General features: G+C 34.3%; 1 protein-coding gene across 2 annotated transcripts in view; it reads right to left on the bottom strand.

The window, feature by feature from the left end:
• Positions 1-19,923, bottom strand: part of Stag1 (stromal antigen 1) — a 272,956-nt gene that overhangs the window by 158,828 nt on the left and 94,205 nt on the right. For both annotated transcript variants that reach the window (XM_040740365.1, XM_005072015.4), the window contains exons 4-5: positions 18,861-19,025; positions 2,417-2,513 (exon numbers count right to left, since the gene is read on the bottom strand). In XM_040740365.1, coding sequence (XP_040596299.1) covers positions 2,417-2,513; positions 18,861-19,025 — 262 coding nt within the window. The remainder of the gene's footprint in view (positions 1-2,416; positions 2,514-18,860; positions 19,026-19,923) is intronic.

Here is a 19,923-nt window from a genome sequence, read left to right as displayed (position 1 = left end):
GATTCACTCAAGAAATACCACATACAGTAAATGCAGAGCTTACTAATTATATTTAAGAACATAGTGACTGCAAGCCTTATAAAGTTCTGAGAAGGGAAGCAGGGTAAATGCAGAGAAAGGGGCACATACTCTGGTTACTTTCCAAGAAACATTTCAAACAAAATGTTAAGTATCTTGGGGTGCAAGTGAACTACCTGGGTTATGTTTGCATGGGGGAAAATAAAAAATTCTTATGTATTTTTTTAAAACTAGTATTTTTGAATGTCTTAAAAGTTGTAATTATACTTTCACTGATGAGTCTGTCTCTAGATGGCAGTCTATACTTTGTAACTCTGGAAGTTTAAAAAAGGAACATATTCCATAGTATATGCATTATATTGGTAAATTTGCAACTGTTATTTAGGTTTATTGAGAAATGGGCTCTGTAAGTGGATTCTCCCACCCATCCCAACAGTTCAGACCTAAACACGTTCGTCTCAAAGTGTCCTCCAAAGTCCCTTGTCTAAGAAAGGGCTGAGCCTCCTAACTGTGACAGAGAGCAGAGAATAGCACAGCAGCACAAGAGTAAAAATATTACTATTGTTTATCTCATGCCCTAAGAAGTACTGCAGTGACTAAGAAAAGCTGAAGTTCAGACCATGGTGAGTTGAGTTATAAAGAGAACTGAATGCAGAACTTAAGGAAACTGAACTCCCAAATAGTTCCTTTTGGATGTTATGTTATGTTTTCCCTACCTGAGCTGGGAACACTTCAGAAAGCCAATTCAAATATTAAGAATTGCCCTCCAAACTTTATCTACAGCACTATGTACCTAATCTGTAATCTGACAAAACACAGTGATAACAAAGATCCTAGCATCCATTTAACAAAGGGGAGACCAGATAAGAGACCAATAAACACCAATAACCTAACTCCAGCGCAACACACACAGGCACACAAAATTACAAAATATCCTCAAGAAATTTGAACCCCCTCCCCATGTGATACTCCCTGAAAAACAAGCAACTTAGCTAACACATAAGACAATGATTTCACAACACAGAATTATAACCACTATATGATTCTTTTCTGTTTGCTTTGTCCTATTCTGATTTGTTTGGTTTTATTGTTGTTGTTGTTATTATTTTAGGTGTTTGTTTCTATTCTAATAAGAAAGAATGATCAGAATATTGTATAAAAAATCTATTTTAACTTAAAAACAGACAATGATTTCGAAACACCAATTCTAAAAATGTTCAAGTAATTCAGAGAATATAAATAAATGACAAAACTGAATAAATGCAAAAATGAAGACCACAAAAGCAAACATTGCTGAATAAAACAATGAAAAAATGAAGATGTGAAAATAGAATTTAATAAAGAGAATCTCTAAAGAAAAGGCACACTTGGACTGGAGAAATGGCTCAGCCGTTAAAGGCTAGGCTCCCAACCAAAAATATAAGAAAAGGCACACTTAAAATGCAAAAACAAAACCTAGAAAGTCAACGTTCAAAGAAGAGTTTCACCTATGGACTGAATCAAGTGGAAGAGAGTGTCAGGTCTTAAAGACAAATTAGAGGAATGAGATCACACGACTCAAAAGAAAAATTTAAATCTAAGAAAAATAATGGAAGGAACATGAAGGAACTTTCGGGTATCATAAAAGACAAACCTACAACTCATATATGTAGAATAAAAGAAACACAGTCAAAGGCCTAAGAGTGTTTTCAACCAAATCACAAACGAGAACTTACCAAATCTAAGGAAAGAGATGCCTATTGGGGTACAAGAGGCATGCAGAACACCAAAGTGAGGGACCCACTTCAAATAGTATTAGTATCTTTTGAAATATGCATAATAATTCTCACTTCAATATAACACTAGGTGTACTGAAACAAAGAAATAAAATTAAAAGGTATATTCAGAAAGCAGAGAGATGAATGTTACTAATCAGGGTACATTCTCCTTTTACCATGATGCACCAATGTGAGGATGTCATCCACATTGATGGATCTACCCTCTTCAGTTGCATCTTTTTGGAAACATCATTACAAGAATGCCCAGAGGTATGTTTCCATTATGGTTCTAAATTAAATGAAGTTCACCAGATGAACCATCACACTCATTTTGTCAAAAATTGGTCAAAAAAAAAAAAAAGAAAAAAAACCAGACAAGTTGTAAGGAATGCTAAAATTTATGATTGAAAAACAATTCATAATCAGTAAATTTCATTTTCCCTTGAAGAATTTGAAAGAGATACAGAAATGCATTGCCATTCAGACAGAAAACTGACCAAAAAAAAAAAAAAAGTACCCTTAAAACACATACCAACAATCTACTCTGCTGAAAAGGATCAAAACATGATTCTAGTGTAAGGTAAAGTTATACTGCTGAACTGGCAAGTTCAATAAACAGAATTTATTTTACATCTGTGTACCTCGACATCCTGAACACTGGATAAAAAAGTTGATTAAATCCAGAAGGGCGATGTCCCTGTCTTGTTTATATGATTCAATCCAGTCATCCACCACGGACTGTAGAAAAACAAACAAACAAAAAAACAAAAACAAAAAATAATTTTAAAAAATTGACAATACACTAGATTTTTTAAAAAAGTTTGTGTGTATGTGAAATTAATTAAATAAGACAATCACTTACCTGAAGCTACTCTTCTGTTGTCAAATAAAAGCAGACTTCTCTATTTATAAAACTAATAAGAGGTTCATTACTAGAGCTCAAAGATTTATTTATCATAAAGCAACAAACAAAGCTGACACTAAAAGTTCCATCAAGGTTAATGTTTGTTAAACAAATACAAGTTTTAAATTTATATAAAAATATTAAAATCCACTTATACAGAGATTTATAAGTTCAGCAAACTTAATCCATTAATGTATACAAAGAATGCATACCAAGTGTAATAAACATTCTTTTCAGTAATATAAGTATGGTTCAGTATTTGTAAATAAAATAACTGAACCAAAATAATAAGAGAAATTGCTATGCTACTAGATCTCAGCACTGATATTCTCCAAAATTTTTATGATAAGGTAGAACTTACATATGAATTCTACTTAAATGAAGACAAAAACTAAATGATCTTGCTGTGGAAATGCTTGGGATACTTTAAATAACCAAAAATAAGGCAACCATTCAATATAGTCATTGTATCTGTATTAAATGAAAACATTAGTGAAACACTGGTAAAAAGCAGTGGCAGGTAATAAGAACACCAATACCTAACCTTCAGTGATATACCAACTTATAAATTCCTCATAATCTCACCACTCATGTTTAATTCTATTATGTAGTCCTAATTAATCTCTAGTTAAGCAAAAAGAGAGGGGACAGGATAGGAGGGGAAGGAAAGATGTGTATAAGTGCATGTTTTTTCTATTTCTTTTTAAGATAAGTTCTGGTGTCACTATGAAGCCCTGGCTAGCATTGAATTTGCTGTGAAGAATGAGTTGGCCTTGAAGACCTTTGCTTACTTAATGCGGTGATTAAAGTCATGTGTTACCAATTTCTGCTTGCATTGTTTATTGTTTGTTTTTCAATGTCAGTGATTTCTTTCATTACAAAAATAAATGAATTTGTTCCTTAACTTGATACATTAATGGTGTTTCTGATTTAGGGAGATTACAAACCAAATTGTTATGAACATAACTACACACACCATTTAGTGTTAGTGTATTTTTGTTGACTTGTTAATACATGGAATAAGCACAAGATCTCCTACTTTCTTTTCTACTGCTGTGATAAAAATATCCTGACTAAGAGAAAAAGGGGTCATTTGTTCACAGTATTGTTTCAGTACGTCATTACAGGGAAGACAAAGCAGGAGGAACTTGACCCGTCTACTCACATTACATTCACTGTCAAATACAGAGAGCAATGCATTAACACATGGACCCTACTGCTCAACTTGTCCTCTCCTCCTGACTCAGTCTAGGGCCCAGCCCATGAAATGGTATAGTCAGTATTCAGGATGAGTCTTCAGAACTCAACATAATTATGAAAATCCCTTACAGGCATTTCCATGGGCCAAGCTGAACCAAAAAATCCCATATTCAGATTCCTTTCCAAGATAATCCTAGAATGTGTCAAGTGGACAATTAAAATGAATTATCACACAAGTATTACAAGATTATGCAAAACGAAACCAAAACCAAAACAAGTAAAGCAAATACATTAAGTTTTATTCTACCAATAATAAACAAGATCCAGTAATGTCTGTTTTCTAGAGGTCTCATGTCAATACAAACACTAGGTATCACATTGATTTAAACTACATGTTTGGTCATGTTTTTATTTCAGGACTCCCTATTGAGAATAATCTTCTTTCAAACAAAGAGATTTTGACTTAAAATTGTCCTCCTGCAGCATCACATTCAATGACTCAGAAGTTCTGTTTTAAAAATTAACAAAATATTATATTGTGGTGATAAAAGAGGTTGAAAAACTCTGCTGACAGTTCAGCTCTACTTAATGTGGCACGCACTATGAGATGAAAATCAGAAGTGGACAGAGCTGTCTAGGTGAGTTTTTAAAGATACAAAGCCAAAAGAAAAAAAAAAAAAGCTTTATTGCACAAGGCGGTGGTGGAGCACACCATTGATCCCAGCAGAGGCAGGAGGATCTCTAGGAGTTCGAGCCCAGAGAGGTTTACAGAGCGAGTTTCAGGACAACCAGGGCTACACAGAAAAACCTTGTCTAAAAAACAAAAACAAAAAGCTTTCATGGCATAGATAATAAAATGGGAGCCTAAAGGTTATTTCTATAATGGCCTAGAATTGTGACAGAACACTGTACATGGTTACATTACTTTTTTAATCTCCAAAGTGATTCCATAAATTTATGCTATTAAAAATTATATATAAATCCCCAAAGTATTATGAGGGAGACTGTAGAACTGAAACTTGAAGCAGAGGTAGGAAAACTTACTAGAAACCCACTGAATAGAGAATACATCAGAACTAATGAATGAATAACCAAAAAGTACTGCAAAGAGAAAATGTAATCTATCATAAAGGAGATAATTCAACCTTAGAAAGAAATACCTAATTTTATGAATAAACTATGCTGAAATGTAGGCTAGCTTATCCAGAAATGAATGAAATTATCTATTGAAAAGCTTGGAGAAAAATGTGGAGTGACAGGATTCTAAGTAACAAAAGCACAGAGAGCAAAAACTTGCTTGGATTTTGAAGCATTATCAAGTGTCAACATAACTAGATGAATAATGGATATAAAGAGGAAAGCAAGGGTAGGAAGAGAAGAACATGAAAAGGAGAGGGGAGAAGAAAGGCATGTATCTACACAAGACACCTCACAACCAAATTGCTGAAAACGTGTATATATAAGAAAGAGGAAAGGTCAGAAGGTGGTGTCACACACCATTAATCCCAGCACTTGGGAGGCAGAGGCAGGCAGATCTCTGTGAGTTCCAGGCCAGCCTGGTCTATACAGATAATCCCTGTCTCTAAAAACCAAAACAAAAACTCAAACAAAAAACAAAACCCAAAACAAAAAACCAAAACAAAACACCCAAAAAAGGAGGAAATAAAGGGCTTATAGAGCTAGATGGAACATATGGGGAAGCAAATGAAAGAAATTATGGCACATCACATATTAAATTCAATTTAAGCACATGAATAATGAGTAAAATATTTTAAAAATAAAAATCAATACAGGATTACTCTCATTTCAGTTACAAATAAAATATTTTAAAAGAAAAATCTATACAGGATTATTTTAATTTAAGCCATATAAAATGTATCTTTGAAATAAAAGAAAGATAAAATTTTTGCAGACTTCCTAGGCATGGTGATGTACACCTGTAATCCCAGCAGCCAAAAGAATGTGCCAAGAGGATGTGAGTTTGAAGCTAGATTGGTTCTCAACTGAGACATCTTGTCAGGAGGGGCAAACCAGACTAAATATCTAAATGAAAAAATGAGTGTGGGGTGTGTGTGTGTGTGTGTGTGTGTGTGTGTGTGTGTGTGTGTGTGTGTGTGTGTGTGTGTGTGTCAGTCAAGGGAAGAGAGAATTCATGACAGAATCTGTCTAGATTTTTATAGTATATCTGCAAATTTAGGTGGGAATAATCAATGAGGTCAAGAACTATATTATGTATGTTTCACAATCTTCTAGAAATAACAGAGAAGCTATACCCATGATGTCACATCAACACGGCTAACTAAACAAGACCTGAAAAGACATATACCAATGGTCACATTAATAATGAAGGGAGAAATCTCATGAGGTCTAAAGCATAGAAACAAACAAACAAACAAACAAGAGGCAGCTAAGAAATACTGAGAGCGGGAGGAATAGTTTTCCTCAGGGAAAAGCCCCATACTAGTGTTCTCTAAAACCAACTGGTCAGCCATGAAATCATAGACACAGACATGATGCTATATGGATTGACTAGGTTATATTTGTATATTTAGGAATATATGAATATATATATATATATGCAACAACAATTAAAGAAATAAAAGGTAATGAATATGGGGAGGAGAGCATGGGAAAGGTTGGAGGAATGAACAAGAAGGGGAAAGCCACATAATTGCATTTTAAATTCTTTTAAACTCCTCTAAAAACAACAAAAAAAAATCACTATGAAGTTTGACAAAAGAGGGGGAAAAAGCTTTCTTTGAATCTACTTTAGTCATTGTATTCACAGGTTACAAATTATCATATGTTCTTATATTTAAATTTTTTCCTTTTATTTTCATGCTTCAAAAAATTATAGGATATAACAGCTGATCTGAATGAGGGAGAGCTCATGGACCCCAGACTGATGGCTGAGAGGCCAGCATGGGACTGATCCAGAACCACTGAACGTGGTTGTCAGTGAGGAGGCCTCGGCAATCTTTGGGGCATCAGGTAGGAGGTCAGTATTTATCCCTGGCATCTGAATGGACTTTGGGAGCCCATTCCACATAAAGGATGGTCTCTCAGCCTAGACACATCGGGGAGGGCCTAGGCCCTGTCCCGGATGATATGACAGACTTTGGAGATCCCCCATGGAGAGCCTCACCCTCCCTGGAGAGTCAAGTGGGAATTGGATGGGTGGGTTGGTGGAGGGGTGAGGGAGCAAGTGAGAGGGAACTGGGATTGACATGTGAAGCAAGCTTGTTTCTAATTTAAATAAATAAATAAATTTTAAATATAGGAGCATTATTCAGATGGAATAAATTACATAATAATATTAAACTACTGTTATTAAATATTATCAATATTACTATTATACTATTAGTATTATTAAATTCTTAATATTAACAGTAATAAATTACATTCAAAGAGAGGAACACTATTCAGAGATTCCATTAAATATCATTCACATAAACAATGAAAAGCTACAGATGGCTATATGTTTAATCAATCTGAGACGTGTGCAGTTGATATGGGAGAGATGTCTTTTTAAAGATTATAGGACTAGGCAAATATATATTTAAAGCATACAGTATAAAAACTATACAGTATAGGATACTTTACTACAGAAACTTACTTTCCACACTTATATTTTCTAGAATGGTACAATATTTTTAGGCAATAGCAAAATGGTTTAATTAATATAAAGCTCCTTCAGTTGGTGAGAGCAATTTACAAATGAATGGATCTTTTATACCATTTAACACTTTTAATTGAATGAACCTTGCTATAATACAATACAGAACTGGGAATCTGCCTATGCGTGAAAGAAAATGAGAAATGGAAAATAACAGTCTAGAAATAGCACTGTAACGGTAGTTAAATCAGTTGTTTTTTCCAAATAATGCACCAAAGCCTACTTACATATACCAGCATAAAGCCTACCACCAACATCAGTCTTCCACTACTTTATCACTGTAAGGATATCATCAACACAATGAACAAAAGAAACAATTATTACTTGCCTTGTTATATGAGCTACTTATTCTTGGAAGACAACTATATTAGAGAAATTCCTGCCAATTTTCTGCTCTGTTATACTGCATTATTGCACCAATACTCAAAACAAAAAAGCAAAATGCCCCTTGTAAGGCAGTCATGATGGTGTCTCTCTGAAACTCAACCACTGGTGAGGCTAAGGCAAGAGAACTACAATTTCAAGGACAATCTGGGCTACAAAAGAAGTTCAAGGCTCGCTTAAGCTACACAGTGATTCCTATTTCGAAATTTTCAACTTGTCTAAGAGCCTGCAAATTTTAGTACAGTCTTTCTATTCCTTCTCTTTGAGCACAATAGCTGATATGATTATTGATATTTTATGATTAACAGGAACATTAACTAGCATTTACAAAATTAACCAACCACTTAGCACACACAAGGAAAGTATTTTAATGAGTAAAATAGGCTGTAATAAAAGCATAAAAACAAATGCTCGCAAAATTGACCATAAGAAATTTTATGTGACTATATTAATATTTGACAGGATGGAAATAAAGACAAAGAACATTATCTAAACAGATTTCTAACGGAGGAACATATGCTTTAGAAAACGGTAACAATCCTAAACTTGCATTACCAAATAACAAGAGCCTCAAAGTACATGAAACAAAACTTGCACTGTTAGAAGAAATAAGGAAAGTCACAAACATGCCTGATATTTTTTCACACATTTCTTAGTAACTGATGAAATAAAAAATAAAAAAATCTGCAAAAGTAGACACACAATTATTCTGGGACTTAAACTACAAGGTCCACTGTTTTTTCTTTTCTACTGATAGAAAATCTTTTCATAGAAGAATTTCCTAAGTCATGTAACACAATAAAAAAAAAGACCCAGACACTGATACTGGGGTTCAAGCTTTAAGCTAAAGATCAGAAAAGCAAAGCAGCCTTCACTCCTTAACTACCTCAGCTCAGACCAAAGGGGCGATCCTCAAACTGCTCCCGACTTCACTGCTCCTCAGATTCACTAGACTGCTATGTTTTCCTCAGAGTAGCTAGAGACTAACTCTCAGACTGAATGCCTCTACCATTACACCTCTCAAATCCTGGGATAAAAGGCATGGGCTCTGAGTCACTCTTTTAAATCAACTGACTCTCTGGTAGCCTAAGGTGGCCGTGAAGTAACAGAGAGTCATCTACCTCTTAATTCTGAGCCCTAAGATTAAAGGTATCTGCTACCACTGCATAGTTTCTATAGCTAACAAGTGTAGCTGCTTTGAAAACTGATCTACAGTGGCTTTATTAGATCATAAACAATATATCACCACAAACTCACATTTGGAAATGGTACATATTTTTTTCAGCTAATACTTAGCAAAAATGTGTTAAGTACTTATACCTGGATTCAAGAAGTAAAGAAATTGTTTCTCTGCCAGTAGAATCCTTCAATTTTCTTTGTGTGAAGTAATAAAAAATGAAATTTTGGTACATAGATGCTTGTCTGTGTCAAAATCAACCCTTTCTAGCAACTGATATTTCACGCATTCCTACTGTCAATGAAAACAGTTAAGTACTGTGGGTATTAGAGTTTACTCTATCCAAATGACTATAAAGAAATGTTTCACTAAATTACAATTTATTAGTGTGACAGGATAAAATGTATCTAGGACTATTGGCACTAATGATAAGTTTTTTTCTCAGTAAGTACAACATGTGTAATTCTATTTTTAAAACAAGTTTACATGCAGAGACCTATACAAGACACGAAAAGTTCAAAGAATAATATTCATAGGTTTTTATGTTCTCAAATCATTCCAACTACTTTTAATCTAAGACTTAAAAACATAGAGGTCATAGAGGCACCAGAACACCTGATATAGGTGACAAAAATGACATTTTTCTATAATCATCTTACTGTATTTAGTAGAGTACAGAATATAAATCAGTATTATACCCTTTTCCTAAGGAATTTTAGGTGATTAGGAAGAAAAATGTAAAACTTGAGAAAACAAAGCCAGCACTCTAAAGAAAATATATGTGGAAATAGTCTGAGTAGCAGTTAAATATTAAATCTGATGTTTTAGGTCCCTATTAGTGTAACAATCAATCCAGTCCATTCATCTATGCAGTATACACTGAAACCTTACTTAACTCTATCACAGTTTTTTGTAAACTGTTTCATAGGGTTAAGCAGGACAAGGATAGACAGAGTTAATATTATGTAGTGATGCTCGAGTAGATTCATTTGATTTGAAACAAGACAAGCAGATGACGGAGATAATATTGTAGCTTGCAAACTCAAGATCCTAACCTAAGTCAGTATGGTATCTCATGCCTCTAATCCTAGAATCTGGGAAACTGAGGCAGTAGATATGCTGTGAATTTGATGAAACCCTGGAATGCAGTGAGCTCCCAAAAGGAAAGGGCTAAAGAAGAAACAACAGACCCTACTCTGGAATGCTGAAGGAAAAAATAAACACCCTCATTCTAAGAAGCCAGTAAAAGAGTTTATAGGTAATATTTTCCACCATACTTTAGTGGTACCATAATGTTTTCTGTAAACTCTCACAGTATAATGCAGCAATATGGTATGTATATTATATGATATTTAATAATATATTAGATAGAAATTTTATTTTTATGTTTAAGATAAAAGATTCTTGATACTGAAAGCCTGTAGTTGGGTTTGTTAACCTTGACTGGATTTTTGTTGTCTGTTTTGTAAATGACTCTCTTGGGAGAAAATAGTACTTAAAGGGAGGAGGGAGACAAGAACATGAGTGTTGGGGGTGTGAGAGTAATTAGGACTGTATATATGTATTTTGTTATCAGAGAACAAATTTGATTAATAAAATAAATTCAGATTGATAAAGAATTTGGACAATTAGGCAACAATGAAAACTACCTAGCCTAACCTAGCTCCTGTTATTCTTCAGGCCTCAAATAACTGCTATTCATATTTACTTACAGTATTTTTAAGCTTCTTATAAAATGTTTGTATTCTACGCCTTAACAGTAATTCTTTACTAAAACAATAGTTTAGTTAAGATGCTAGACCATTTCAACTCAAAAGGAACAGGTAGTACCCATGTCTACTCTTGACCAGACAGCCAGAAATTTTCTTTCCTTTCATAAGCATGAGAAACAGCACAGTTTGAGTTAGAATATGAAAAAGATATTTTTCTTTAACCCGTTTACACTGAAGGATGGAAATGAGAGCAACTATCGAGAAATAGGAATAGGCAAACTATACAATGCCTAAAATTTGACAACAACTCAGGGCAGTATTGCAGGACATAATGAGACTACTACAACTAAAAAACAAACAAAAGTCCACAAAACTAAGCTGGGAATGGTGGTGCATTCCTTTAATCCCAGAATTTGGGAGGCAGAGGCAGACGGATCTCAGAGTTTGAGGCCAGCCTGGTTTACAGAGCAAGTTCCAGAACAGCCAGAACTATACAGAGAAAACCTGTCTGGAAAAACAAAAACGACCAAACGAACCATAAACCTAGCCACAACTGAATATCTTAAGGTTTCTATTGCCGCAATGAAATACCAAGACCAAAGCAAGTTGAGGAGGAAAGGAGTTTATTTGGTTTATACTTTCACATTATAGTCCATCACTGAGGGGAATCATGACAGGAACATGGAGACAGGAGCTGCTGAAGAGGCCATGGAAAGATACTACTATTTACTGACTTGCTTAACATGGTTTGCTCAATCTTTCTTATAGAACCTAGGCCTACCAGCCCAGGGATAACACCACCCACAATGGGTTTGGCCCATCCAATCAACCACTAATTAAAAAAATGCCTCACAGGCTTGCTTACAGCCCAATCTTATGAAGGCATTTTCTCAGATGATTTTAGCTTATTTCAAGTTGACAGAAAACTAGACAGGACACAGGTTGAGACCAACTTGGCCAATCGGGGTGACCTTTTGTTTCATTACAAAAGGAGTGCCACATCATGAGTCTTTCAAAACTCCCTACTCCCAGTATGTATCTAATGGCATTGCACATCTAGAAAAGCCAACTTAGGACAGAAAAGAGAAGTAAATTCCTATTGTGAAGAAAGCCCAATCCTGGAATTCAGAGCCCCTTATATTATAATTCTCTCATTCATTAAAATTTAGAAATTAAAATGAGCTATCCAAGGTAAATTTCCCAGTTACTCAACTCATTTTTAAATTTATAAACCTTAACTCCTCAAAAGAAAAAAAAAAGAAGTAGGAATAGATTTTAAGAATACTTGAGCAGAGTGGAAATACTTTTCTGTTAGGCAAATTCATTACTGCAGGTGTACTCACTAGAGGTTCTAAATGAATGCATTAGTTTGTGTAGCTGGAGATGAGTATAAATTTAATGATTATAATGCTGAAGCTTCCTTGATATTGATGCAGAATTCTATGATTTAAGAGTTAAGAAGTTTTTGAGTTAAGAATTTTTTATTTCATGTATCATATGAGAAATATAAACCTTTATTCTAATATGCTCCAAAAGAAGGCCTAGAAGCCTTGGAAGTGATACTAGTAAACTGAGTAGACATCTACATCTTTACAAAATGCACTGGCTTTCCTTCTTTGTAAGACAAGCAATACGTATAAAAGATGTGGTCATTAAGAACAATTCCCACTTTTCAATGTAGATAATGGCATCTCATGGTAACACAGATTAAGTAGCAACACTCCACCTTCAAAGACAAAGGGGATATCTTATTTATGACTTGCAGCTTGGACATTGTAATGACTGGAGTATCTCAACCTGCAGAGAACCTCAGCAGCAGGTAATAACCAATACCACTTGGAACAAAATGCACCACTGTATTAATATACTACTTGATTTATGCTACAGCTAAACCTCTACCCTGATAATTAGAAACTTGATTTAAGTAGAGTCAAGAATTATACTTTCTCACACTTTTTAGATCCAGGCAAATATACAAATACAACTTTGAAAGTAGAGGAGAACAAATCCACTGAAAAGGACTTCCTCTAAACTACTTCAAGTTCCTACAGTCTATCTTTCTTTAAAGAGTTACATCCATTGGGGGTGTTAGATATTGTTAAAAAGAAGTATCTACACTTTCCTGTAGTGATAGACACTGTCTCTGGGCATTCTTATGGCCTGTTTTGTCCAATTAGAGGTTTGCAGTGGTCAGGTAACAAATGAACCTTTCTGCTACTCATTAAAACACATTTATATTCTAGTCCAAAGATGCTAAAAAAAATGTCATCTTTAAATACTTTCTCACAGTACTGCATACCAAATAAGACATATATTTTGTCATATCTCAAGTAAACCAAGACACTCTAAGATCTACAGCTATTCAAAGTTGTTCTTGGCATTAATTACAACCTACAATTATTTTCCTCTTGTTCAATAGTAAGTTGTAATTTCCTAAATGTATGTTGTAAAACTGCAGGAAGAAAATTAAAAGGTCTATTAATCCATTAAGCTACAAATTAAATCTTAAGTGACACTAAGTCTTTTAAATATTCAAAGACCAATTTTCCTCTCTTAAAAATTATTTTCCAAATTGCACCAAATTTAGAGAATAGTATTTTGTAGCCCTTCACACTATCTTTTGGCTTCCCCCCTTCCCTGCTGAATAGATTTATTGAATATAGTCATATATCTTGTAATGTGAAAAAGTCTCAGAAAAGACTTACTCATCTGTGTCTAAGGTTTCCATATGTGGGTATTTAACTATTATGAATTATGAATCAAATATAATGAAAAACCAGACATGGCAACTCATATCTATAATCCCAGCCCTTGAGATTCCAAGAAAGGAGTATTTCTATGAGGTTAAAACCACCTTGTACTACATCTTGAGTATCAGGGAGGTAGAGTTATGGGATGGGACCATGTTTATTAAAAAAGTAACATCATTGAATCTCTACTAAATGTAAAAACAAACTACAAGAAATAAAACACAAACTACACGTTTTCCTTGTGATTACTCTCTAAACAATATAATATAATTGTTTATAGAACATTTACAAGTACTGGGCATTATACAAAATATGACTATGTTTTAAAATACATGGGAGGATTGGTAGATTGCATATAAATACTACAAAGTTATCTACAAAGAGTTTGAGTTCTTTACAGATTTAGCTGTCTATAGGGAATTCTCCAGACTCCCATGGCTAGGAATGGTTGATATGGTTTCACTCACCTTTAATCCCAGCACTATGGAGGTACAGAAATGAGTGATTTGGCTGGGAGGAAAAAGGAATAATATAAGGAGGAGGAGACAGGATGTGAAAACGTTTACCCCTAAGGACTTCTGGAGACAGGATTGCCATTTCATCTTGGTAGAGGTAAGATTATATTGCCTTGGCTGCTTCATTTCTCTGATCTTCAGTTTGAAGCTAGAACTCCAAAAACAATCTCTGGTTCTTTTATTTATCATGTTACACCTATTTTGTTTTAATTTATATATAATTTCTTCTCTTATTCTTCTAGCATTTAAAACCTGCTCATTTATTATTCATTCACATTTAGCTAATAGTTTTGATTACTTCTGATCATTTTGAAGAATCTTAAAACATATGCTATAACTTTAGACCTCTTTTAAAATAGGTAATTTCACAGACACCATTAAAACGGCATATCTTTATCTAAAGTGCTGCTTATATGGAATATATCTGTCCTGTGTTCCCTTATCATTTGATTTCCTACAAAGGAAATTTTAAGATATAATATCCTGTAAAAAGTAAGACCCTTTTGAGTATTTCAGTATTTGTTTTTTACTAATAACTATATGATTACTAGATTTACTAGGGAAACTGAAAGACAGCTTGAGATACATGATATCTGAATTATTTTTCTCACTGTGTTTATAAGAATCCTAAAGAAAACATGATGAAAGAAAAAAAAGATTTATTTTAGCTTTCAGTTTCAGAGGATTACAGCTTTCATGCTAAGGAAGATATAGAAGAGTCCACGGCAGAAGGAGTCATAGCCAGAGACATGCTTAAAAGGTAGTCAATCAAAAAGCAGAAAAACAAGCTGGAACCAAAAGATAGAAACTTTTCAAGGCCCACCTAATAGGCATTAACTTTGGCAATCCAGGCCTTACATGCTAGGGGTTGAAAACTCCACCATACATTACCATGAGCCAATGAAGCAGATCTGAAACATGAGACTATGAAAGACATTTTAGATTCAAACTATATAAAAGGTCACTATCAGCTTCTATTAGTAACATTTGAGTTTCTACTGTCTGAAAGGATACTAAGAACCTTACTTTTGAAAGAAACCTGTATATTCTCATGTTTTAGGAAGTAATTTAAGTTCTTTTAACACACAAATGTCAAGTTCCTGGCTACCATTAAGTGCTTCTCTATCATAACACACATTATGTTCATTTGTGTAATTCTGCTATACAAAATACATAGCTTTCTTTTACACAAAATACATATACATTTAGTCTGTTTCCAAACTCACTGACAATGTCTATTGCCTCAGTCCAACATGTTTGTTTGTGATACAGTATAGCTATAACCTCATGTTCATCCAGTCTCAGTCTTGAAGCACAAAAGTACAAACCATGCATCAAGTGTATACTCTCTATAGGACAATTCATCAAGACTTTAGGTTTGAAGGGGTAAGGTAACAAATAACAAAATTACTATGCCACTGTTAATGGCCTTGTCAATCATTTAAACACGCATGACCTTGTTTCAGTAATCACACACAAAAATCTGAAACACTATGAACCAATCCAACACTTGCAATTTAGAGATATAATAAAAATGATCAAAAGCATTACTTTTAGGAGCGTAATATTTTATGTGAAAAATTAAACTTGCTAAAAAAAATGGCTAGAGTATATGAAAGAAAAATAAAATTTGAAAGATCAGACGGCAAATCCACAATAAAAATAAAATCAACAGGTTGCAATATGAAAAACAAAATGACCAAAATTTGTACCATAATCTCAATATACTGAGAAAAGAAAAATAATACTAAATTATAAAAAAAAGTTAAAAATATAGTGAATAAAAGTTGGGAATAAAACAATAAAATATATTTGAAATATTGTATTAAAATAAAATTCTTAAAAATGTGGTGTCCTGACTAGCAATCCATATTCAAAAAATGTGGTAAAAAAGTGATGCAAGAATAATATGCAAAACCTTATATTGGTAAATAATTTGTTTATAATGATAAGATTTTCCTCATATGACATCAATTATTGTGTGACTTGTGTGACTGGGGAGAGAGGTCATTTGATAAACTGGCTGTTATACATGTGAAAGAACTAAGGTGCAATCTCCAGAACTTGTATTAAAACATGGTAACAGGACTAGAAACATGGCTTGACAGTGAAGAGTGTTTGTGCTTGGCTCCTAGCATATACATGAGGTGGATTATAACCTCTCCTCCTAGGGATCTGATCATTCTCGATTCTCAGATATCTGTACTTAGATGTGCACACTCTACTTCAAACATACATACATACACACAAAACAAAATAAAACCTTAAAAAGTGTACACACATAGTCAATTTGACAACAAAATTGATAATATGTTCTGAATACTTATACAGTTATAATATGTACTAATATAATATGAAGTTTCACATGAAAAACATAAAATTCCAAAATTATGAAATTCACTTTCTTATATTTTCTCTCTAATCAAAACTAAGAAGAATATATTTTAAAAATCAGTACTTCTACCATGTTAATATTTTTCACTGAAAGTAGGATGAATACAAGATCAAACTTACTGTCTGAAAGGCACTTGGTTTTTTTTTTCTTTAATCATTTTTTATTTTACTTTTAAATAGCTTGTTTTACATGTCAATCCCAGTTCCCTCTCCCTCCCCTCCTCCCGCACTCCCACCCTATTGCCATTTCCTTCCACATAGGGGATATCTAGAGTCTGTCATTTCACTCTGGGTAGGGTCCAGGCACTCCCCTAAGAGTCCAGGCTGAGAGAGCATCCCTCTTTGTGCTATAGGCACACGATGACTGTTTGTATTCCAGGGATAGACACTGATCCACAACTCAGGGCCCCATAGGTTGCCCAGGCCTTCTCCCTGACACTCACATTTGGGGGGGTCCAGATCAGTCCCATGCTGGCCTCCCCGCTAGGCACTTGGTTTTTAAAATACACTAATATAATACATAGACAATCATCTACTGTTATAGATAACTGGAATTTCTGCCTTCGTTTGTGCAAAACTTTGTCCACACAAATTTAAAGAACAATGTATACATCGATATACAAGAAAAAAAAAAGACAATAAAAAGTAAATTCCTCTAAGGGCTTCAAAATGAAATACAAATGAAAAATAAAAGGTAAACATGTCAAACTATGTTAGAACTGAATGTAAGTTTATTTCATCAATTATCTAAATTTTTTTGCAGTTAAATTGAAAACATACTTTAAAATTAGCAATTGAGAAATTAAAGATTCAGCTTATTGTTAATCACTGGTTATCAAGGAAATGCAAATTAAAATAAAACTGATTTACACTATCAAACAATTTGTGTGGGAGCAGTTTTGAGGCAGGGTTTCTCTGTGTAGCTTTGGAGCCTGTCCTGGAACTCACTTTGTTGGCCACACTGGCCTCAAACTCAGAGATCTGACTGCCTCTGCCTCATGAGTGCAGGGATTAAAGGCATGAGTCACCACAGCCCAGTTTTAAGTATAAACACAAAAGAAGGAAGGAGGGAGGGAGGGAGGGAGGGAGGGAGGGAGGGAGGGAGGGAGGGAGGGAGGGAGGGAGGAAGGAAGGAAGGAAGGAAGGAAGGAAGGAAGGAAGGAAGGAAGGAAGGAAGGAAGGAAGGAACTCAGCACGTTTTTATGCATTTTGTTTGGTTTTGGTTGTTTTTTTCAAGATAGGATTTCTTCGGGTAGCCTCAGTTGTCCTATAACTAGCTCTGTAGACCAGGCTAGCCTTGAAAGAACAGAGATCAGGCTTCTCTGTGTGCCAACAGCTGGGATTAATAACATGAGTCACCACTGCCAGGCTACATTTCTTTTTTATTACTGGGTTATTTATGTTCTTCTGGCAGAGTTGCACTATGGAGCACAGGCTGCCCACACTCGTGAGCCTCCTGTTTAACCACCAGAATGTTGGATTTCAAATTTGTATCCCACACTCAGCATATTCAACTAAATACCCTTTCATGTTTTTGTGCATGGTATTATTTCCTATACTTCTTATGAAGGGTAGAAGGTTAATTTTTGGAAAGAAATATGGTATTTATTTATTAAGAAAATGACCATGAAGCAAAAAAATTCACCTGTTGTATTTTTAAATAATAAATGTACAAAGATAAGCATGAATATTTAATATATTTTAATAGTAAAAAATAATGTAACAACATGATAAAGGAATGGTAAAATAACTCTGGTTTATCTTTTTAATGACATTACCAATAAAATCATAGGTTACCAAAAATTCAATACTGATAAATGAAATATAAAAAACAGTAAACAGATTACAAACAGACCATTATGGACTATGAAAATGACTCAATACATAAAGTGCTTACTGTACAAGCATGACCTGAGGCTCAGAGACAGACAGACAGACTCTCTGTCTCTCTCTCTCTGTGTCTCTGCCTTTCTGTGTGTCTCTCTCTGTGTCTCTGTCTCTGTCTCTGAAGTCAGGTTACAAAACTGTGTCGAGGCAACAGAAATTCTCTTGGGCACCTCCTATAAGTCATTTTTGTTAAGCAAAATTGAAAGAATACCTAGAAAAAAAATGTTCTTTGTAAGCTAACCTGAAAAAAACCTCCAAAGAATGACCTTTGGTTGAGGCAAATATCAGTTATACAGAGGTTAGAGAAATAACTAAGTGGCAGAGCACATGATCAGAATCACTAAAACCCTGAGTACAAAAACGATCATCAAAAACACAGACACTGACACACAATGTACATGAAGTGCCAATATACACAGTAGCAGACTCTGCATAAATTACTGACTGTCATGCTTAATACAAGAAATAAAAACATTTAAAAATTACCTGCATTGCACTTTTTCCCAGTTTCACCACCTCAAATAATGTGACAGGATCCCCGTCACCATTCTGTTGAGGGTGTCCATTAGCTCTTCCACGACCTGCTCCTCTAATAGCAGCTTCAATTCTGCTCTTCTCCCCTGGAGATTTTCGAGGTTTCTTATTTGTAGACTGAATTGAAAGAAAGAGAAATTATACTAAATGCAGATTTACTTCAGTTTTATATAAACATAATCTCAAACTGTTTGATCCTATAAAGCTGTTTTAAAATACTATAGGTCAAAGAACAATGCCTAAACAAAAACAAAACTATTAAAAATTTTCATTATCAAAAACTTACAGGACAAACATCAAAATTTACGTTCATAGAGATACAAAAATAAAATTTAAAATTTCACTAGATATTTTATATAAGAATGTTTAATGATTTAGTCATGTCTACTGTTAACTTCAACATCTTTATAACTTCCTCAAAAGACTCTCTGCATTCTAAGAATCCTAGTTCACTAAAACATTCCTAGGAAATTCTGCAATTCCAATTTCTTTCTCTGCTGAATTACTGAAACATTCTTAGACTCTTCAACAAAGACTCGGTGGACACACTTGGAGCTGTTCAAGACACTAGTGAATACAATAAAATTGAAGAAATATTTCTAGCTGGATGTAGACTATATTTCTTCTACCCCCTGTCCTCAGTTATTTTCTCTTTGTTTTCATAAGACACAATCTCATGTAGCCAACACTAACCTCAAACTTACTATATTGCTGAAAAATCCTCCGAACTTGTGATCCTCTTTTACCTTCCAAGCGCTGGCACTACAGGAATGCCCCATTGTGCTGTTTATGCAGTTCAGGGACAGAACCCAGGGCTTTGTACATGCAAGGCAAACATTCTGCCAGCTGAGATACAGCCCCAGCCCACCAGGTTTTTACATTAATAATACCTACCACTGTATCTTAAAGGTAGAGGTAATATGAGAAATGTGTCTGTCACTTTATCCAGTTGCTCCATCAAACTAACCAACATAAATTTTGATAAATGCAAAATTAAGAGAAATAAACATTATAT

Source organism: Mesocricetus auratus, unplaced genomic scaffold (assembly GCF_017639785.1).
Source record: "Mesocricetus auratus isolate SY011 unplaced genomic scaffold, BCM_Maur_2.0 Super-Scaffold_100691, whole genome shotgun sequence".
In the NCBI taxonomy this organism is placed as follows: Eukaryota; Metazoa; Chordata; class Mammalia; order Rodentia; family Cricetidae; genus Mesocricetus; species Mesocricetus auratus.
Note: the sequence above shows the minus strand (reverse complement) of the source record. Positions and strands in the feature narration are given on the sequence as shown.